This window comes from Tasmannia lanceolata, unplaced genomic scaffold (assembly GCF_043159265.1).
Source record: "Tasmannia lanceolata isolate RefF3 unplaced genomic scaffold, GAP_Taslan_0.1 ptg000008l, whole genome shotgun sequence".
Taxonomy (NCBI): Eukaryota; Viridiplantae; Streptophyta; class Magnoliopsida; order Canellales; family Winteraceae; genus Tasmannia; species Tasmannia lanceolata.
In genome coordinates this window covers 23,762,234-23,785,993 of record NW_027518685.1, presented here as the reverse complement: position 1 = coordinate 23,785,993, position 23,760 = coordinate 23,762,234, and the positions used below count along the sequence as shown (strand labels likewise).

The window sequence follows — 23,760 nt, the reverse complement described above, 5'->3', positions numbered from 1 at the left end:
AAACAAACAACCCAATGCATTAAATGAATAAGACAAAATCTGCTAAAAGGTGAGCCTGTGTGGCTGTCCTCTCCTGCAAAAGTGAGCTGCGAAATGGCTTTCCACAAAATTGCCTAGTAAATCACTAACAATAAATAGTATTGCAACTAAACCTTCTATTTAGAAACTGCTAGTCAAAGTAATAATCAATATAGCAAAAGAGGGGGAGAGCCCTTGAGTAAATCCCTAATAATAATCAATATGGATTTGGAACCCTGCTCTTTATTTCACACTTTTCTAACTAGCTAGCAGCCTCTACAAGGTAAATAGAATAGTATACCACCGAGAGAGGTGTGGCATTAAAAAAGACAAGGCCAATATCAATTTACAGAATTAAACCCTATTATAATGAGAGTCAGGGTTGCCTTAATAATCAAAATATCAAATTCCTAAACATTCCTTCCATAAAATAGAACGAACCCATGTACATAAAATCCTGCATTAATAGTTAAAAACGTGGCTCTATAGTAAAATTATCAAATCCTCAACTCTACCTTCCTCACGGGTTAATGTAAGAATCAGGATCCAACGAAGCCGAAGAAAAAGCCCCCATATTATTAAAAAAGGGTAGAGAATTCATGGCTTCATGAGGGTTCCTGACATGGCAAAATTCTCCCCTTTTATGAAGCAAGTTGTTGTAAGTAATTTCCTCATTATCCCACATCCCAAGTGGAGGCATTGGCAATGGAGGACAATTGTTATAATGAGTGAAGTGGCCATAACTTGACATGTTTCCCATCAATCTGCTCGCATCGAAGACAGACGAATTGTAAGAATAATCCAATGGAATGTATTGTTGATCCGATGGTTTGTAAGAAATGGGGAATGGTTGATTCAGAAATTCACACAACTCAGTGTTGTTCCAGTCCATATTCATGTAATGCAAGTGATTTTGGTTTGGCTGTGAATAAATCTCAATCTCTTTCCCTTTCATGCTATTTTGTACCTTAATCAATTCCAATCTGTTATTCACAATCTCCAATTTCGAGTCCAATTTGCGCAATAATTCTCTCAATTGTTGGTTTTGCAACCCATTTAATCGATTGTCCCAAGATGGGAAGAGCAATTCAGCATTTTGTCTTTGCCTTTGATCGAGCTCGTGTTCCATCTTCTTCTTTTTGTCCTCTAAAAAGCTTGAGAGATCGAGCTTTCTTCGATCTTGATCTTCTTTGCTGAGACCTCTATAGAGGTTGATAATTTTGCAAACTTCGTCTCGATTTTTAGGATATGTTTCAGTCTCGAAAGGTTGATTGCCTTCCGGTCCGAAACATATTAAGCACACATCGACGCCGCATAGAGTTGCAAGCTCATAAGTTTTCTTGATGAGCCCTTTTCTTCTCTTCTTGAATGTCTCATTGCGAGATCTCTCACGATTGATCGGTTTTATGGGAAGTTTGGCACGGCCCATGTTATAATGATCTACAGGAGAAAAAAAAGAAAGCAAGATCAAACCGTCAAAACAACTGTGAAAATCACTATTAACTACTCAATCAAATTACCTAGTCAGTGTTTGGATGCAGATAGTTACCTACTAGATTAGTGCTATAAGTAGTCAATAGGGAGGAGACAAACATTTGATTTACCTTGTACAGTAGTGATAAGTAATGTTTGGTTGCAAACCTCGTATAGCAGTGGGAGAAGGTGACATTACCAGTATAGAAAGAGAAGAGAAGAACGGGGGGGGGGGGAGAGAGAGATTTACCAAGCCACATTCTTTATTTTTTGAGAAATTTGGCTTGGAAAGTATAAGGAGCTGACATTGATGCCACGTCACCAGACAAGAAGTTATTAACTCTGACACTTGTTTGATAGTCTCTAGGGATTTCGATGCTAAATTGGCAACCAAACACTATAAAGTTACCAAAAGGTTCATTGTTTTTTCTTGGGAAATACTTGAGGATGCTAGACATGTGGCAACCAAACAGGCAGGTCATGGGTCAAAACCTGGCAACTCCTTAATATAAAAAATTCATGTGTATGGCCAACCCAAAAGGGGGGCCACATGTACAGTAACCTCAAAAAATAGGGATCACACGGGAAGTGTTGAAATATAAATTATTATACAATACCAACTCTAAAAGCTTAAGCTTTTGGGGTAATTGGTTGTTTCACAGTCAGATCAGATAAAAATTGGCATTTTAAAATTTAGCAAGATGTTATAATAAGCCATGTAGTTAATGAACTAAATACTTAAAAAAATCTCTGATTATGATCTGAAAAAATCAGATATATCATTTGATTTCTGTTAACAAAATTGAATCATTCTTCGATTTGAGGAGTAAAAACGACAAAAACAATGGATGGAGCCACGAATTCCTCTAGTGTGGGCGAATAATGGTTGTCATATAGTAATTAATATTTTTTTATAAAGCAAAACGAAAAAAAGATAGATTATACAGGCAAAGATAAACACAACAAAACCATAATCATATATAACTCAAACTCGACAGAACAGAAGAGATTTTAAATTCTGAATTGCTTATCTATTAAATTTTGGAAAAACTTAGGCAAATGATAAATGCGCCCCATCACTTGGGACACCCACCAGGAATGTATCAATGACTGCAGAGGGGATGATGTACTTCACGTAGAAGGATTCAACGGATTTGATTGCCATGTACACTGCAGTTGGGTGCCCATTGTGATTATTTTGAGCCCAATAATTGATTTTGGACCCATATAAGATTTTTGTCACTGTATGGATCTGATTTTTTGTATGGATCATCAATTATTGGGCTCAAAATAATCACAATGGGCTTCCACAATCCCAAACGAACAGGGCCTTAAATTGGAAGCTGAATTATTATTTTTTGATTGGCAGACGCTGAAATTGATATGATCAATTGAGTAAATGGATTACATGCATCTAATTAGTGCAATTAGCATGTAATATTTCTATTTTTATATCTAAGATTGATTCAAAATCGATTAGATTTATTTCTAATTTTATATATAAGATCCATTCAAAATAGATTAGATTTAAATATATTGAAGATCTTAAAAAGATTCAAATTGACGTAATAAATATGACAGGTTACTATTCTTAGAAGATTTTCTAATTTTTCTGCATATCCATGCTCGACCTTTTTAGAAGGTTATTGTAATTATCAGAAAATCACACAACATCAATCCTTATTTATTCATGTTTTCATGAGCCAAAACCCAAAAAAGAGCAGCAGTGAATTCGTGAATCTAAGGTATGTTTTGTTCTCTTTCCTTTCTGTATTTCAGTTCTTGTTTGGAAAAGATGACTTGGGTTGCTTTCTTTAATTCAGTTCATGTTAGGGAAGAGTTTAGAACGGGTAATTTGTTTATTTAAGTTACTGTTTAGAAAAGATGGGATGGATTGCTTTCTTTGTCTGTTTCAGTCCCTATTAGAAAAGATGAGATGGTTTGCTGTTACACAGGTCGTTTTTCCATTAAAAGAGAGAGAGAGAGAGAGAGGTGAAAAAAAGGGATAAAAACATAAGTTTTAAGATAGTTGTTGATGCATACTGGTGCGTACTTCTTGGTTGTCTGATTTGTTTGCTACAATAGACTCGTCTCCATTCTTGTTCTCAACATTAATAAATGATTTCAATCCCATTTTTTTTCTGTTTTCTCTTGGTATTTTGATGGGTGTTTTCTTTTTAGTTCTCAAAGTCTATTATAATCATCAAAATCCAACTCACATTCCTCATTTCGTTTTTAGCAATTTGGTAGTTTCTGTTTGATTTTTCTTCATTTTGGTTGTAATGGTTGGGATTTTGATTACTGATTTTGATTTGGAGGAGGAGCTGTCATAGATCTAGTTGAATTCAATAATGCTCCGTTTCTTTTGACGTAAAAATGGATGTAAATTTTGTTTTATGCTGTAAGAATGAACATAAAACAAATTTTACATAGAAAGAAACGGAGCCTGGTTTTTTTTTTTTGCTGCGCTTTGTTCCTTTGTCTTCTTCCTTTCTGTATGTGTTGCTGAAAGATTTATTTCAATGCCAATATTGTTTGCTGCCTCGTTAGAGAGTGTTACGGTGCTGAGTGGTGGTCTGCTTAGGTATGGGGCTGGGCGGGACCGAGCCTGGTATGGGTCATGTTTAAAGGCTTAGCTTAGCATGTTCCATCTAGGCCCTTTAAACCTGTCCCATACCAGGCTGGATCCCACCCAGTCACTTACCTAGATGGACCCTCACTCAAGACCGTAACAGCATGTATCAAACCCACAAATTCCAAATCGAATGTTTTTTTTTTATTGAAACCCAGTTTCTTGTTTTCGATCCTTGATTATTTGATCTATAAATCTTAATGAGCAAAAGCACAGGATGTATCAAAGCCACAAATTCCAAATCTAATGTTTTTTTATTGAACTCCAATGTCTTGTTTTCTGACCTTGATTATTTGACCTTCATTTGTCTGATCTTAAGTTTTGGGAAATGATAAATGCACCCCTTTTCATCACAAAGGACACCCAACTGCAGTGTACATGGCAATCAAATCCGTTGAATCCTTCTACGTGAAGTACATTATCCCCTCTGCAGTCATTGATACATTCCTGGTGGGTGTCCCAAGTGATGGGGCGCATTTATCATTTGCCTAAGTTTTTCCAAAATTTAATAGATAAGCAATTCAGAATTTAAAATCTCTTCTGTTCTGTCGAGTTTGAGTTATATATGATTATGGTTTTGTTTTGTTTATCTTTGCCTGTATAATCTATCTTTTTTTCGTTTTGCTTTATAAAAAAATATTAATTACTATATGACAACCACTATTCGCCCACACTAGAGGAATTCGTGGCTCCATCCATTGTTTTTGTCGTTTTTACTCCTCAAATCGAAGAATGATTCAATTTTGTTAACAGAAATCAAATGATATATCTGATTTTTTCGGATCATAATCAGAGATTTTTTTAATTATTTAGTTCATTAACTGCACTTAGGGTTGTTGAAGAAGGCCGAGGACTTTCTTGCCCACGTGCGTGAAATAGGAGGCAAGCCGAACCCAAACACATGGGAAATCCTAGCAGAAGGGTACATTAGAGACCAGCAAATTTCCAATGCCTTGTCTTGTATGAAGGAAGCTGCCACCATCAAGAGATTGGAGATCTGGCGACCAAGACCCGCAAATATAGCTTCCTTTCTGGCGCTTTGTGAGGAGCAAGCTGACATGGAAAGTGTGGATATGATATTGGAGGTCCTTGAGAAGGGGAGATGCCTCGACATAGAGCCATACAAGTCATTGATTAAAACACACGTCAGAGGCGATATGAAAGCTGAAAGATTCGAGTCGTCCATAGATAGAGATGAGATTGATGGTGATGATGAAACTGAAATGCTTCTCAACCAAACCCATTGGGTACCAGATGCCCCCACATGCTAGTGTTTCTCGTCTTCTCTGGTAGGTTTTAGGACCATATTCCCATATGGGTCACTGAAGTTCAACTCACACGTGCTCTTCTATACTGTGAGAATCTCCAGATATTGATTGAAGTTGAAAATGACAGAGATATCCAACAACTACAAGGAATGTGGCATTTGGCTACTAATCGTTATTGCAATACTTACACAGGAAGAAGACCCCCAAAAAAAAAAGAATAAAAAAAACTCCTGTAACTGATTTACAGTGACCTCAATATTATCTGGTTCAAGAACATCTGTTAAGGTGAGTTCCTTCTAAAAAAAATTCTCTTGAGATGCGTCTGCGTTTATGTGATTTTATAGGTGGCTTAGGGCAATGCAAATATAGTGATAAAGCACTGTAAGTAGAGATCACTAATCACTAGTGACAAAGAATAAAATGGAGTTGCTGTTCTTAGAAAAAAAAAGGGGGGGTTCAAGAGAAGACATCTAAGGCTGTCTACTTCAGGGAAATGTCAAAAACGATATGAACCCTGTAAATTGCCAGAAGAGTTCAAGGGCAAAAAAGAAAACCCCATCTTCTCTTACAAATCAAATGTCTCTTTCATTATCTTCAGATCTTCAGTGGGAGGCCTATTTTGTTTATTTTTTCTTAGTTACAAGTATCTGTCATTTTCTATGGGATATGAATATATTATCATTTTCTATGAGATATAGATATTTTTTACTGTGCCACTCTAAAATCTCTAATAGTCCCGAAAAGTCCACGCAAATGTAGCTGTCTTGCTTGTGCTTTAAAGGGCAAGCTTACATAGAGGCATCCTAGAAAGATATGTTAGAGCTGCTATGACTCTCGAAGGCTTGGTCTTTCACATGGTAAAGAGATGATTGATAGGGATGAAGAAAGTGAAATGGCTGTGAACCAGAACTATGGAAGTCTTTGATATTCTTTTGCTGTTTCTAAATGTGGAACCAAACCCAAATGGGTCCATTTAACCACATTTGCTTGGATTCTTAGTCTCTTGGGTTGGTTTTTCCGGACCATAAGCCCATGAGGGACGTTGAATCTCACGAGCATTACTGGATTGTTTGAATTGCCATTAATGGGAGTTTCAAATGACTTAGGTTTAACTACTACTAAGAAACCTGGCATTTTGGGATTTCAGATTAAGGAACTTGCATGTGCATTCTGGTAAGTGAGTTTTACTGCCCAAAGGGCTTTTCTCATGTGTTGGGTCTCATATTGGCCACTCCCAATTTGGAACCATCGGAACCTTCTGTCACCTTGTAATATTAAAGATAAATTTCAATTTCACATTTGTGAGAAATTAGGGATTTTGTAGCAGCTCCTTAACATCCCCATCTCTAAGCGCATTGGGTTTTCTATTCTTATACTTAATTGGATCTCCATTGTTTTCCAAACTTAGTTTCCACGAAGATTCGTCCTTACAATCATCGTCACTGAGAGAATCAGCATAATTGGTAATACACGGAGTCTGAGTTTCCATTTTTTTTTTTTTGTTTGTTTCAAATCAAACAAAGACAAGAGAAAAAGAAACAGATGCAGGAATCAAACAATAAAGTAATAGCAAAAAAGCATACAGTCTGTGACAACAAAAACCCTAGAATGGAATAAAATCGGATCTAACAAAAATATTTCCTATCCATGGAGAAATGGTTCCGAATTCAACAGAAACTAACAACAAAACAGATTTACAAGAAAAAAGGAGAATAGAAGAAGAGATCTTAGGGTTTGGAGATTAGGATTCGAATGAGAAAAACAAATGAGAGAGAGAAAAGAAACCCTAGGGTTTGGAGAAGCAGACCTGTTCTGGTGGGAAAATCCCCGCTTGGATTTCGAAGTTCGTCCCGTGTCATTGCAAATCCAAATTCTTCGGCAAATTCAGATTCCTTTTCTGGCCGTTTGTATCATATTCTTCATCCTATAAAATCTCTATCTATATATAGATTTTGGGAGGTTGTTTTTAGTTTTCCCTCCGTCGCGACTAATTACGTTGCAGACAATATACGCTACATACGCATCTCTAATGGGCGACGCCTCCTTTTCAGCGTGATTTGACGTCAAAAAGCATTAAAGTCTGGCCACAACTCACGTTAGGTGCGTGGCTGGGTGGCATAATCTTACATGCGGGGCGAAAAAATGAAATATAGATAACTTATCCAAGGATAGCTAATCCTGGGATTTGTCAAATCCCCAATCCTATTCCCACAATACCTCAAACCCAAGTCTTAGTTTAAGCTCATTAGGTTCCCTTGCATTAGTTCTAAGTTCATTCAAGCACCAGCATTCTATACATGTAGGAACTAGCTCTCACTAGCTCTTAGCACCCAGAATATCCAATCTCAATTCTCAGGCATAGTCAAACACTCAAACCACACTCAGGCACTTAGGTCTCTTGTTAGACTGTTAGGCATTCTAGGTAGGCATCTTAGGACCATTTGAAGCTTAGTAAAGTGATGGTGGGTTTAGAGTTTAAAGGAGGGGTTTGAATTTAAAATAGGAGGGAAGTAGACAAAAATTCCCTTAGGCACAAAATTACATATTTTGTCCTCACTACCTCTTTCAAAAATAAAATAAAATAAAATCAAGATAAACAAAATTAGCTTCCAAAAAATGCACTTTAAAATTTAAACATGTTGGACTCAAAATTAAACGTAAATTTGGGCCAGTATTTGGTTTTGGGCTCACAATTGGTTCTCAAAATCCAAAATAAATAGTGTCTAAGAGTTTTTATTTGGCGTTCACACGTGCACACAAGTATTTTAATGCAAAGGGTAAATTACTATTACGTGCTATAGTGTTGAAAAAATGACCAAAAAATGTTAGTTGTTTCAAAAACCCTTATAAATGTTATTTTTAAAGAAAAAGGGAATTCAAGGACAAAAAAACCCCTTTGATACCCTTTAGCATTCGTTTTACTTTTTACATTTACCTTTTACCTTCTTGAAAGCATACGAGGAAGATGGTTTTCCGGTGAAATCTTCTCTACTAAAGTCGGTACAAGCTCTCTCTCTCTCTCTCTCTCTCTCTCTCTCTCTCTCTCTCTCTCATTGTTGAAGGGAAGTAATGGAATAAATTAGGGTTGCATAAATTTATCTTCCATTACAGTTAGGGTTTCCCTCTTACTGTTGAAAAACGGTTTGGAGCTCTCCCTCCCTCTCAATCTTGAAGCCAAAAATAGTTACTTGAAGCGAAAACAGTGTAATCGAAGCAAAAAAACGGACTAGTTGAAGCCAAAAATACGTTGCTTGAAGCCAAAAAATAAGTTTCGGACTACTTTTTATTTTGGCTTCGAATACTTATTATTGGCTTCGACTAACTTGTTTTTTGCTTCAAGTAACTTTTTTTTGGCTTCGACTAGGTTTTCTGGCTTCAAGTAAATTTTTTTTGGCTTTAAGTAAACTTTTGGCTTCGAGTCAGCTTTTTTAGCTTCAAGTAAATTTTTGTTTGGCTTCGACTAGCATTTTTTGGCTTCAACTATCATTTTTGGCTTCGAGTAACTTTTTTTGGCTTCGACTGTCATTTTTGGCTTCAAATAACTGACAGTTTGCTTCGAGTACCTAGTTTTGCCTTCGACTACAAATTTTTACTTCTTATTTTAGCTTTCAGTGACCCATTTTAGATTCGGATAACATGCCTCTTTTGGCTTCGACTAATCACTTTTTGGCTTTGACTAATCGATTATGAATCGAGTTACATATTTTTAGCTTCAAGTAACCTATTTTTTGGCTTCGAATGACCTGTGCGAGTACCATTTTGGCTTCCACTACCCTTTTGGCCAATGAGAGCTCTATGGGTAACTTATTTTGGCTACAACCACCTATTTTTGGCTTCGACTAACTTTTTTTTGGATTCGAGTAATATAGATTTTTCGCTTCGACTATTTTGGATTCGAGTGACATATGTTGCCTTTGATTAAACTATTTTAGCCCTAAGCAAGAAAATTTGGAATTCAACTAATCTATTTTTGAATGGATTAACAACTATTTTCTCTTCCAATAAGTAAATTTGCCTGGAAGTAACCTAAGTGTAAATTTGTTACAGGTTTGATAGGTGTGGAAAATGGTAAATGGCTTCTTTTATATTGCACTATTACAGGTTTGACTCGAAGCCAAAAAAAGTTACTCGAAGCTAAAAATAATAATTTACTTGAAGCGAAAAAAATTTTACTTGAAGTCAAAAAAGGTAGTCGAAGCCCAAAAAAGGTGACTTGAAGCTAAAAATATATATAAGTGGAATCCAATAATAATAACTCGAAGCGAGAAAAAAAAAGTAGCCCGATGCTAATTTTTGGCTTAGAGCAACTTATTTATGACTTCAAGTAGTACTCTTTCGCTTCGATTACGCTATTTTTAGCTTCAAGTAACTTATTTTTAGGCTTCGAATGACGTGTGCAAGTACCATTTTGGCTTCCACTACCCTTTTGGCCAATGAGAGCTCTTTGGGTAACTTATTTTGGCTACAACCACCTATTTTTTGCTTCGATTAACTTTTTTTTGGATTCGAGTAATATAGATTTTTTGCTTCGACTCACTATTTTGGATTCGAGTGACATATGTTGCCTTTGATTAAACTATTTTGGCCCTAAGCAAGAAAATTTGGAATTCAACTAATCTATTTTGAAATGGATTAACAACTATTTTCTCTTCCAATAAGTAAATTTGCCTGGGAGTAACCTAAGTGTAAATTTGTTACAGGTTTGATAGGTGTGGAAAATGGTAAATGGCTTCTTTTATATTACACTATTACAGGTTTGACTCGATGCCAAAAAAAGTTACTCGAAGCCAAAAAAAGTTACTCGAAGCTAAAAATAATAAGTTACTTGAAGCCAAAAAAATTTACTTGAAGCAAAAAAAATTTTACTTGAAGCCAAAAGAGGTAGTCAAAGCCCAAAAAAGCTGACTTGAAGCTAAAAAAAAAAAAAAAGTCGAAGCCAATAATAATAACTCGAAGCGAAAATAAAAATTAGCCCAATGCTAATTTTTGGCTTCAAGCAACTTATTTTTGACTTCGAGTAGTACTTTTTCGCTTCGATTACGCTATTTTTGGCTTCGAGTAACTATTTTTGGCTTCAACAATTATTTTTTTCGCTTCGATTATACTCTTTTGGCTTTGATTACCTATTCTCTTTTGGAGAATGAGAGGGAGAGAGAGCTCCAAACCGTTTTTCAATAGCAAGAGGGAAACCCTAATTTTAATGGAAGATTGGAGGAGGAAGAGGCATAGAAAGCAACCCTAGTGTTTATAAAATGAGCAATGATAGGTACAAGGGAGCCCATGCATAAAGAGCTAAAAAAGGGCTCTTCATTGGATCCACGTCATTTTCAGTTATAATTTAAAATTGGTTGAAAAAGTAAAGTCAGTTACATTTGATGACGTGGATCCAATCTAGAGCCCTTTTTTGGCTCTTTATGCAAGGGCTCCCTTGTATCTATCATTGCTCTTATAAAATAAATTTCCATTACTTCCCTTAAAAAAGTAACAGAGAGAGAGAGAGAGCTTGTATCGGAGAAGATTTCGCCGGAGAGGAGAATATCTCGCCGGAGAGAAGAAGAAAACGTTGGAAAATCCTCTTTCTCGTTTGCTAAAGTAAAAGGTAAAGGTAAAATGTAAAATGAAAGGTTAAAGCTTGAAGGTATTAAAGGGGAATTTTCGTCCTTGAGTTCCTCTTTTCTTTAAAAATAACATTTATAAGGGTTTTTGAAACAACCAACATTTTTTGGTCATTTTTTCAACACTACAACACGTAACAGTAATTTACCCTAAAGCAAATGTTGTGGGGCACATATTATTCGATGATCCAATTCTTCATTTGTCGGGCACCAACTTAAATACTCAAAAATCATCTCCATCCTAACCCTCTGATCTGTGGAGGGACGGTGACACAATATAAAAAGCTTAACAGATCGGAGGGTTAGGATAATTATATGGAGGATTATCAGGAAACAACCTATGTGAGTTGGTGCCACTATTTTTTTATGTGAGAGATCTAATTCGGGAATCACCATAAATTAAGGTTGATTTAGAGGGACATCACCATAAATTAAGGTCCCTCTAAGTAAAAGTCGAATAGGGTTGGTTCAAGTTATCTTTTATCAAGTGTCAAAAGGTAAGAAATTTTAAAAATAATTTTCCTTTTCAAACATTTCCAAAAATTCTTGCAATCCAAATGGGAAGTTTGCTTGTCGAGAATTCAAAATACATGAAAAGTGGATTTTAATGCTGGTATTCCATAGCCTCTTGATTTTACAAACTTTGGGACTTGTGTTGACTGCATTAAAGGAAAGCAAAATAATTAGAAATTATAGATATGAGGGGTCATTTGCAACTCTTTGTGTGAATGGTCAGAGGTATTTCATGTTCATTATCATTTAATATCCATTGGCATAACATTTACCGGATCAAAATCCGCGGCTAGATGTGTCCTCTTTTCCCCGGGAAAAGGTATGATTTTTACGGTGGTCCAAACCGCTGCTAGAACTACATTTAATTTTTTTTTTATTGTTTTTCTTTAAAAAAAAAAAAAAAAAGGTCTTAACAGGTAGACATTCATGATCGCTGGACCGCCAGGCAATTTCGTGGAAAGCCATTTTGCATCTCATATTAAGTAAACAAACAACCCAATGCATTAAATGAATAAGACAAAATCTGCTAAAAGGTGAGCCTGTGTGGCTGTCCTCTCCTGCAAAAGTGAGCTGCGAAATGGCTTTCCACAAAATTGCCTAGTAAATCACTAACAATAAATAGTATTGCAACTAAACCTTCTATTTAGAAACTGCTAGTCAAAGTAATAATCAATATAGCAAAAGAGGGGGAGAGCCCTTGAGTAAATCCCTAATAATAATCAATATGGATTTGGAACCCTGCTCTTTATTTCACACTTTTCTAACTAGCTAGCAGCCTCTACAAGGTAAATAGAATAGTATACCACCGAGAGAGGTGTGGCATTAAAAAAGACAAGGCCAATATCAATTTACAGAATTAAACCCTATTATAATGAGAGTCAGGGTTGCCTTAATAATCAAAATATCAAATTCCTAAACATTCCTTCCATAAAATAGAACGAACCCATGTACATAAAATCCTGCATTAATAGTTAAAAACGTGGCTCTATAGTAAAATTATCAAATCCTCAACTCTACCTTCCTCACGGGTTAATGTAAGAATCAGGATCCAACGAAGCCGAAGAAAAAGCCCCCATATTATTAAAAAAGGGTAGAGAATTCATGGCTTCATGAGGGTTCCTGACATGGCAAAATTCTCCCCTTTTATGAAGCAAGTTGTTGTAAGTAATTTCCTCATTATCCCACATCCCAAGTGGAGGCATTGGCAATGGAGGACAATTGTTATAATGAGTGAAGTGGCCATAACTTGACATGTTTCCCATCAATCTGCTCGCATCGAAGACAGACGAATTGTAAGAATAATCCAATGGAATGTATTGTTGATCCGATGGTTTGTAAGAAATGGGGAATGGTTGATTCAGAAATTCACACAACTCAGTGTTGTTCCAGTCCATATTCATGTAATGCAAGTGATTTTGGTTTGGCTGTGAATAAATCTCAATCTCTTTCCCTTTCATGCTATTTTGTACCTTAATCAATTCCAATCTGTTATTCACAATCTCCAATTTCGAGTCCAATTTGCGCAATAATTCTCTCAATTGTTGGTTTTGCAACCCATTTAATCGATTGTCCCAAGATGGGAAGAGCAATTCAGCATTTTGTCTTTGCCTTTGATCGAGCTCGTGTTCCATCTTCTTCTTTTTGTCCTCTAAAAAGCTTGAGAGATCGAGCTTTCTTCGATCTTGATCTTCTTTGCTGAGACCTCTATAGAGGTTGATAATTTTGCAAACTTCGTCTCGATTTTTAGGATATGTTTCAGTCTCGAAAGGTTGATTGCCTTCCGGTCCGAAACATATTAAGCACACATCGACGCCGCATAGAGTTGCAAGCTCATAAGTTTTCTTGATGAGCCCTTTTCTTCTCTTCTTGAATGTCTCATTGCGAGATCTCTCACGATTGATCGGTTTTATGGGAAGTTTGGCACGGCCCATGTTATAATGATCTACAGGAGAAAAAAAAGAAAGCAAGATCAAACCGTCAAAACAACTGTGAAAATCACTATTAACTACTCAATCAAATTACCTAGTCAGTGTTTGGATGCAGATAGTTACCTACTAGATTAGTGCTATAAGTAGTCAATAGGGAGGAGACAAACATTTGATTTACCTTGTACAGTAGTGATAAGTAATGTTTGGTTGCAAACCTCGTATAGCAGTGGGAGAAGGTGACATTACCAGTATAGAAAGAGAAGAGAAGAACGGGGGGGGGGGGAGAGAGAGATTTACCAAGCCACATTCTTTATTTTTTGAGAAATTTGGCTTGGAAAGTATAAGGAGCTGACATTGATGCCACGTCACCAGACAAGAAGTTATTAACTCTGACACTTGTTTGATAGTCTCTAGGGATTTCGATGCTAAATTGGCAACCAAACACTATAAAGTTACCAAAAGGTTCATTGTTTTTTCTTGGGAAATACTTGAGGATGCTAGACATGTGGCAACCAAACAGGCAGGTCATGGGTCAAAACCTGGCAACTCCTTAATATAAAAAATTCATGTGTATGGCCAACCCAAAAGGGGGGCCACATGTACAGTAACCTCAAAAAATAGGGATCACACGGGAAGTGTTGAAATATAAATTATTATACAATACCAACTCTAAAAGCTTAAGCTTTTGGGGTAATTGGTTGTTTCACAGTCAGATCAGATAAAAATTGGCATTTTAAAATTTAGCAAGATGTTATAATAAGCCATGTAGTTAATGAACTAAATACTTAAAAAAATCTCTGATTATGATCTGAAAAAATCAGATATATCATTTGATTTCTGTTAACAAAATTGAATCATTCTTCGATTTGAGGAGTAAAAACGACAAAAACAATGGATGGAGCCACGAATTCCTCTAGTGTGGGCGAATAATGGTTGTCATATAGTAATTAATATTTTTTTATAAAGCAAAACGAAAAAAAGATAGATTATACAGGCAAAGATAAACACAACAAAACCATAATCATATATAACTCAAACTCGACAGAACAGAAGAGATTTTAAATTCTGAATTGCTTATCTATTAAATTTTGGAAAAACTTAGGCAAATGATAAATGCGCCCCATCACTTGGGACACCCACCAGGAATGTATCAATGACTGCAGAGGGGATGATGTACTTCACGTAGAAGGATTCAACGGATTTGATTGCCATGTACACTGCAGTTGGGTGCCCATTGTGATTATTTTGAGCCCAATAATTGATTTTGGACCCATATAAGATTTTTGTCACTGTATGGATCTGATTTTTTGTATGGATCATCAATTATTGGGCTCAAAATAATCACAATGGGCTTCCACAATCCCAAACGAACAGGGCCTTAAATTGGAAGCTGAATTATTATTTTTTGATTGGCAGACGCTGAAATTGATATGATCAATTGAGTAAATGGATTACATGCATCTAATTAGTGCAATTAGCATGTAATATTTCTATTTTTATATCTAAGATTGATTCAAAATCGATTAGATTTATTTCTAATTTTATATATAAGATCCATTCAAAATAGATTAGATTTAAATATATTGAAGATCTTAAAAAGATTCAAATTGACGTAATAAATATGACAGGTTACTATTCTTAGAAGATTTTCTAATTTTTCTGCATATCCATGCTCGACCTTTTTAGAAGGTTATTGTAATTATCAGAAAATCACACAACATCAATCCTTATTTATTCATGTTTTCATGAGCCAAAACCCAAAAAAGAGCAGCAGTGAATTCGTGAATCTAAGGTATGTTTTGTTCTCTTTCCTTTCTGTATTTCAGTTCTTGTTTGGAAAAGATGACTTGGGTTGCTTTCTTTAATTCAGTTCATGTTAGGGAAGAGTTTAGAACGGGTAATTTGTTTATTTAAGTTACTGTTTAGAAAAGATGGGATGGATTGCTTTCTTTGTCTGTTTCAGTCCCTATTAGAAAAGATGAGATGGTTTGCTGTTACACAGGTCGTTTTTCCATTAAAAGAGAGAGAGAGAGAGAGAGGTGAAAAAAAGGGATAAAAACATAAGTTTTAAGATAGTTGTTGATGCATACTGGTGCGTACTTCTTGGTTGTCTGATTTGTTTGCTACAATAGACTCGTCTCCATTCTTGTTCTCAACATTAATAAATGATTTCAATCCCATTTTTTTTCTGTTTTCTCTTGGTATTTTGATGGGTGTTTTCTTTTTAGTTCTCAAAGTCTATTATAATCATCAAAATCCAACTCACATTCCTCATTTCGTTTTTAGCAATTTGGTAGTTTCTGTTTGATTTTTCTTCATTTTGGTTGTAATGGTTGGGATTTTGATTACTGATTTTGATTTGGAGGAGGAGCTGTCATAGATCTAGTTGAATTCAATAATGCTCCGTTTCTTTTGACGTAAAAATGGATGTAAATTTTGTTTTATGCTGTAAGAATGAACATAAAACAAATTTTACATAGAAAGAAACGGAGCCTGGTTTTTTTTTTTTGCTGCGCTTTGTTCCTTTGTCTTCTTCCTTTCTGTATGTGTTGCTGAAAGATTTATTTCAATGCCAATATTGTTTGCTGCCTCGTTAGAGAGTGTTACGGTGCTGAGTGGTGGTCTGCTTAGGTATGGGGCTGGGCGGGACCGAGCCTGGTATGGGTCATGTTTAAAGGCTTAGCTTAGCATGTTCCATCTAGGCCCTTTAAACCTGTCCCATACCAGGCTGGATCCCACCCAGTCACTTACCTAGATGGACCCTCACTCAAGACCGTAACAGCATGTATCAAACCCACAAATTCCAAATCGAATGTTTTTTTTTTATTGAAACCCAGTTTCTTGTTTTCGATCCTTGATTATTTGATCTATAAATCTTAATGAGCAAAAGCACAGGATGTATCAAAGCCACAAATTCCAAATCTAATGTTTTTTTATTGAACTCCAATGTCTTGTTTTCTGACCTTGATTATTTGACCTTCATTTGTCTGATCTTAAGTTTTGGGAAATGATAAATGCACCCCTTTTCATCACAAAGGACACCCAACTGCAGTGTACATGGCAATCAAATCCGTTGAATCCTTCTACGTGAAGTACATTATCCCCTCTGCAGTCATTGATACATTCCTGGTGGGTGTCCCAAGTGATGGGGCGCATTTATCATTTGCCTAAGTTTTTCCAAAATTTAATAGATAAGCAATTCAGAATTTAAAATCTCTTCTGTTCTGTCGAGTTTGAGTTATATATGATTATGGTTTTGTTTTGTTTATCTTTGCCTGTATAATCTATCTTTTTTTCGTTTTGCTTTATAAAAAAATATTAATTACTATATGACAACCACTATTCGCCCACACTAGAGGAATTCGTGGCTCCATCCATTGTTTTTGTCGTTTTTACTCCTCAAATCGAAGAATGATTCAATTTTGTTAACAGAAATCAAATGATATATCTGATTTTTTCGGATCATAATCAGAGATTTTTTTAATTATTTAGTTCATTAACTGCACTTAGGGTTGTTGAAGAAGGCCGAGGACTTTCTTGCCCACGTGCGTGAAATAGGAGGCAAGCCGAACCCAAACACATGGGAAATCCTAGCAGAAGGGTACATTAGAGACCAGCAAATTTCCAATGCCTTGTCTTGTATGAAGGAAGCTGCCACCATCAAGAGATTGGAGATCTGGCGACCAAGACCCGCAAATATAGCTTCCTTTCTGGCGCTTTGTGAGGAGCAAGCTGACATGGAAAGTGTGGATATGATATTGGAGGTCCTTGAGAAGGGGAGATGCCTCGACATAGAGCCATACAAGTCATTGATTAAAACACACGTCAGAGGCGATATGAAAGCTGAAAGATTCGAGTCGTCCATAGATAGAGATGAGATTGATGGTGATGATGAAACTGAAATGCTTCTCAACCAAACCCATTGGGTACCAGATGCCCCCACATGCTAGTGTTTCTCGTCTTCTCTGGTAGGTTTTAGGACCATATTCCCATATGGGTCACTGAAGTTCAACTCACACGTGCTCTTCTATACTGTGAGAATCTCCAGATATTGATTGAAGTTGAAAATGACAGAGATATCCAACAACTACAAGGAATGTGGCATTTGGCTACTAATCGTTATTGCAATACTTACACAGGAAGAAGACCCCCAAAAAAAAAAGAATAAAAAAAACTCCTGTAACTGATTTACAGTGACCTCAATATTATCTGGTTCAAGAACATCTGTTAAGGTGAGTTCCTTCTAAAAAAAATTCTCTTGAGATGCGTCTGCGTTTATGTGATTTTATAGGTGGCTTAGGGCAATGCAAATATAGTGATAAAGCACTGTAAGTAGAGATCACTAATCACTAGTGACAAAGAATAAAATGGAGTTGCTGTTCTTAGAAAAAAAAAGGGGGGGTTCAAGAGAAGACATCTAAGGCTGTCTACTTCAGGGAAATGTCAAAAACGATATGAACCCTGTAAATTGCCAGAAGAGTTCAAGGGCAAAAAAGAAAACCCCATCTTCTCTTACAAATCAAATGTCTCTTTCATTATCTTCAGATCTTCAGTGGGAGGCCTATTTTGTTTATTTTTTCTTAGTTACAAGTATCTGTCATTTTCTATGGGATATGAATATATTATCATTTTCTATGAGATATAGATATTTTTTACTGTGCCACTCTAAAATCTCTAATAGTCCCGAAAAGTCCACGCAAATGTAGCTGTCTTGCTTGTGCTTTAAAGGGCAAGCTTACATAGAGGCATCCTAGAAAGATATGTTAGAGCTGCTATGACTCTCGAAGGCTTGGTCTTTCACATGGTAAAGAGATGATTGATAGGGATGAAGAAAGTGAAATGGCTGTGAACCAGAACTATGGAAGTCTTTGATATTCTTTTGCTGTTTCTAAATGTGGAACCAAACCCAAATGGGTCCATTTAACCACATTTGCTTGGATTCTTAGTCTCTTGGGTTGGTTTTTCCGGACCATAAGCCCATGAGGGACGTTGAATCTCACGAGCATTACTGGATTGTTTGAATTGCCATTAATGGGAGTTTCAAATGACTTAGGTTTAACTACTACTAAGAAACCTGGCATTTTGGGATTTCAGATTAAGGAACTTGCATGTGCATTCTGGTAAGTGAGTTTTACTGCCCAAAGGGCTTTTCTCATGTGTTGGGTCTCATATTGGCCACTCCCAATTTGGAACCATCGGAACCTTCTGTCACCTTGTAATATTAAAGATAAATTTCAATTTCACATTTGTGAGAAATTAGGGATTTTGTAGCAGCTCCTTAACATCCCCATCTCTAAGCGCATTGGGTTTTCTATTCTTATACTTAATTGGATCTCCATTGTTTTCCAAACTTAGTTTCCACGAAGATTCGTCCTTACAATCATCGTCACTGAGAGAATCAGCATAATTGGTAATACACGGAGTCTGAGTTTCCATTTTTTTTTTTTTGTTTGTTTCAAATCAAACAAAGACAAGAGAAAAAGAAACAGATGCAGGAATCAAACAATAAAGTAATAGCAAAAAAGCATACAGTCTGTGACAACAAAAACCCTAGAATGGAATAAAATCGGATCTAACAAAAATATTTCCTATCCATGGAGAAATGGTTCCGAATTCAACAGAAACTAACAACAAAACAGATTTACAAGAAAAAAGGAGAATAGAAGAAGAGATCTTAGGGTTTGGAGATTAGGATTCGAATGAGAAAAACAAATGAGAGAGAGAAAAGAAACCCTAGGGTTTGGAGAAGCAGACCTGTTCTGGTGGGAAAATCCCCGCTTGGATTTCGAAGTTCGTCCCGTGTCATTGCAAATCCAAATTCTTCGGCAAATTCAGATTCCTTTTCTGGCCGTTTGTATCATATTCTTCATCCTATAAAATCTCTATCTATATATAGATTTTGGGAGGTTGTTTTTAGTTTTCCCTCCGTCGCGACTAATTACGTTGCAGACAATATACGCTACATACGCATCTCTAATGGGCGACGCCTCCTTTTCAGCGTGATTTGACGTCAAAAAGCATTAAAGTCTGGCCACAACTCACGTTAGGTGCGTGGCTGGGTGGCATAATCTTACATGCGGGGCGAAAAAATGAAATATAGATAACTTATCCAAGGATAGCTAATCCTGGGATTTGTCAAATCCCCAATCCTATTCCCACAATACCTCAAACCCAAGTCTTAGTTTAAGCTCATTAGGTTCCCTTGCATTAGTTCTAAGTTCATTCAAGCACCAGCATTCTATACATGTAGGAACTAGCTCTCACTAGCTCTTAGCACCCAGAATATCCAATCTCAATTCTCAGGCATAGTCAAACACTCAAACCACACTCAGGCACTTAGGTCTCTTGTTAGACTGTTAGGCATTCTAGGTAGGCATCTTAGGACCATTTGAAGCTTAGTAAAGTGATGGTGGGTTTAGAGTTTAAAGGAGGGGTTTGAATTTAAAATAGGAGGGAAGTAGACAAAAATTCCCTTAGGCACAAAATTACATATTTTGTCCTCACTACCTCTTTCAAAAATAAAATAAAATAAAATCAAGATAAACAAAATTAGCTTCCAAAAAATGCACTTTAAAATTTAAACATGTTGGACTCAAAATTAAACGTAAATTTGGGCCAGTATTTGGTTTTGGGCTCACAATTGGTTCTCAAAATCCAAAATAAATAGTGTCTAAGAGTTTTTATTTGGCGTTCACACGTGCACACAAGTATTTTAATGCAAAGGGTAAATTACTATTACGTGCTATAGTGTTGAAAAAATGACCAAAAAATGTTAGTTGTTTCAAAAACCCTTATAAATGTTATTTTTAAAGAAAAAGGGAATTCAAGGACAAAAAAACCCCTTTGATACCCTTTAGCATTCGTTTTACTTTTTACATTTACCTTTTACCTTCTTGAAAGCATACGAGGAAGATGGTTTTCCGGTGAAATCTTCTCTACTAAAGTCGGTACAAGCTCTCTCTCTCTCTCTCTCTCTCTCTCTCTCTCTCTCTCTCTCATTGTTGAAGGGAAGTAATGGAATAAATTAGGGTTGCATAAATTTATCTTCCATTACAGTTAGGGTTTCCCTCTTACTGTTGAAAAACGGTTTGGAGCTCTCCCTCCCTCTCAATCTTGAAGCCAAAAATAGTTACTTGAAGCGAAAACAGTGTAATCGAAGCAAAAAAACGGACTAGTTGAAGCCAAAAATACGTTGCTTGAAGCCAAAAAATAAGTTTCGGACTACTTTTTATTTTGGCTTCGAATACTTATTATTGGCTTCGACTAACTTGTTTTTTGCTTCAAGTAACTTTTTTTTGGCTTCGACTAGGTTTTCTGGCTTCAAGTAAATTTTTTTTGGCTTTAAGTAAACTTTTGGCTTCGAGTCAGCTTTTTTAGCTTCAAGTAAATTTTTGTTTGGCTTCGACTAGCATTTTTTGGCTTCAACTATCATTTTTGGCTTCGAGTAACTTTTTTTGGCTTCGACTGTCATTTTTGGCTTCAAATAACTGACAGTTTGCTTCGAGTACCTAGTTTTGCCTTCGACTACAAATTTTTACTTCTTATTTTAGCTTTCAGTGACCCATTTTAGATTCGGATAACATGCCTCTTTTGGCTTCGACTAATCACTTTTTGGCTTTGACTAATCGATTATGAATCGAGTTACATATTTTTAGCTTCAAGTAACCTATTTTTTGGCTTCGAATGACCTGTGCGAGTACCATTTTGGCTTCCACTACCCTTTTGGCCAATGAGAGCTCTATGGGTAACTTATTTTGGCTACAACCACCTATTTTTGGCTTCGACTAACTTTTTTTTGGATTCGAGTAATATAGATTTTTCGCTTCGACTATTTTGGATTCGAGTGACATATGTTGCCTTTGATTAAACTATTTTAGCCCTAAGCAAGAAAATTTGGAATTCAACTAATCTATTTTTGAATGGATTAACAACTATTTTCTCTTCCAATAAGTAAATTTGCCTGGAAGTAACCTAAGTGTAAATTTGTTACAGGTTTGATAGGTGTGGAAAATGGTAAATGGCTTCTTTTATATTGCACTATTACAGGTTTGACTCGAAGCCAAAAAAAGTTACTCGAAGCTAAAAATAATAATTTACTTGAAGCGAAAAAAATTTTACTTGAAGTCAAAAAAGGTAGTCGAAGCCCAAAAAAGGTGACTTGAAGCTAAAAATATATATAAGTGGAATCCAATAATAATAACTCGAAGCGAGAAAAAAAAAGTAGCCCGATGCTAATTTTTGGCTTAGAGCAACTTATTTATGACTTCAAGTAGTACTCTTTCGCTTCGATTACGCTATTTTTAGCTTCAAGTAACTTATTTTTAGGCTTCGAATGACGTGTGCAAGTACCATTTTGGCTTCCACTACCCTTTTGGCCAATGAGATCTCTTTGGGTAACTTATTTTGGCTACAACCACCTATTTTTTGCTTCGATTAACTTTTTTTTGGATTCGAGTAATATAGATTTTTTGCTTCGACTCACTATTTTGGATTCGAGTGACATATGTTGCCTTTGATTAAACTATTTTGGCCCTAAGCAAGAAAATTTGGAATTCAACTAATCTATTTTGAAATGGATTAACAACTATTTTCTCTTCCAATAAGTAAATTTGCCTGGGAGTAACCTAAGTGTAAATTTGTTACAGGTTTGATAGGTGTGGAAAATGGTAAATGGCTTCTTTTATATTACACTATTACAGGTTTGACTCGAAGCCAAAAAAAGTTACTCGAAGCCAAAAAAAGTTACTCGAAGCTAAAAATAATAAGTTACTTGAAGCCAAAAAAATTTACTTGAAGCAAAAAAAATTTTACTTGAAGCCAAAAGAGGTAGTCAAAGCCCAAAAAAGCTGACTTGAAGCTAAAAAAAAAAAAAAAGTCGAAGCCAATAATAATAACTCGAAGCGAAAATAAAAATTAGCCCAATGCTAATTTTTGGCTTCAAGCAACTTATTTTTGACTTCGAGTAGTACTTTTTCGCTTCGATTACGCTATTTTTGGCTTCGAGTAACTATTTTTGGCTTCAACAATTATTTTTTTCGCTTCGATTATACTCTTTTGGCTTTGATTACCTATTCTCTTTTGGAGAATGAGAGGGAGAGAGAGCTCCAAACCGTTTTTCAATAGCAAGAGGGAAACCCTAATTTTAATGGAAGATTGGAGGAGGAAGAGGCATAGAAAGCAACCCTAGTGTTTATAAAATGAGCAATGATAGGTACAAGGGAGCCCTTGCATAAAGAGCTAAAAAAGGGCTCTTCATTGGATCCACGTCATTTTCAGTTATAATTTAAAATTGGTTGAAAAAGTAAAGTCAGTTACATTTGATGACGTGGATCCAATCTAGAGCCCTTTTTTGGCTCTTTATGCAAGGGCTCCCTTGTATCTATCATTGCTCTTATAAAATAAATTTCCATTACTTCCCTTAAAAAAGTAACAGAGAGAGAGAGAGAGCTTGTATCGGAGAAGATTTCGCCGGAGAGGAGAATATCTCGCCGGAGAGAAGAAGAAAACGTTGGAAAATCCTCTTTCTCGTTTGCTAAAGTAAAAGGTAAAGGTAAAATGTAAAATGAAAGGTTAAAGCTTGAAGGTATTAAAGGGGAATTTTCGTCCTTGAGTTCCTCTTTTCTTTAAAAATAACATTTATAAGGGTTTTTGAAACAACCAACATTTTTTGGTCATTTTTTCAACACTACAACACGTAACAGTAATTTACCCTAAAGCAAATGTTGTGGGGCACATATTATTCGATGATCCAATTCTTCATTTGTCGGGCACCAACTTAAATACTCAAAAATCATCTCCATCCTAACCCTCTGATCTGTGGAGGGACGGTGACACAATATAAAAAGCTTAACAGATCGGAGGGTTAGGATAATTATATGGAGGATTATCAGGAAACAACCTATGTGAGTTGGTGCCACTATTTTTTTATGTGAGAGATCTAATTCGGGAATCACCATAAATTAAGGTTGATTTAGAGGGACATCACCATAAATTAAGGTCCCTCTAAGTAAAAGTCGAATAGGGTTGGTTCAAGTTATCTTTTATCAAGTGTCAAAAGGTAAGAAATTTTAAAAATAATTTTCCTTTTCAAACATTTCCAAAAATTCTTGCAATCCAAATGGGAAGTTTGCTTGTCGAGAATTCAAAATACATGAAAAGTGGATTTTAATGCTGGTATTCCATAGCCTCTTGATTTTACAAACTTTGGGACTTGTGTTGACTGCATTAAAGGAAAGCAAAATAATTAGAAATTATAGATATGAGGGGTCATTTGCAACTCTTTGTGTGAATGGTCAGAGGTATTTCATGTTCAT

General features: G+C 35.9%; 2 protein-coding genes across 2 annotated transcripts; both read right to left on the bottom strand.

The window, feature by feature from the left end:
• Nucleotides 1–243: 243 nt before the first annotated feature.
• On the bottom strand, nucleotides 244–7,422 carry LOC143884892 (floral homeotic protein AGAMOUS-like). Its single transcript, XM_077388737.1, has 2 exons — nucleotides 7,199–7,422; nucleotides 244–1,458 (listed from the first exon to the last, which is right to left on the bottom strand). The coding sequence occupies exons 1-2, from the start codon at nucleotides 7,248–7,250 to the stop codon at nucleotides 539–541; spliced, it is 972 nt and encodes a 323-aa protein (XP_077244852.1). The 5' UTR covers nucleotides 7,251–7,422; the 3' UTR covers nucleotides 244–538.
• A 4,824-nt stretch (nucleotides 7,423–12,246) lies between these two features.
• Nucleotides 12,247–19,425, bottom strand: LOC143884891 (floral homeotic protein AGAMOUS-like). Its single transcript, XM_077388736.1, has 2 exons — nucleotides 19,202–19,425; nucleotides 12,247–13,461 (listed from the first exon to the last, which is right to left on the bottom strand). Exons 1-2 carry the CDS (start codon nucleotides 19,251–19,253, stop codon nucleotides 12,542–12,544), a joined length of 972 nt encoding a protein of 323 aa, XP_077244851.1. The 5' UTR covers nucleotides 19,254–19,425; the 3' UTR covers nucleotides 12,247–12,541.
• Between the last annotated feature and the right edge of the window lie 4,335 nt (nucleotides 19,426–23,760).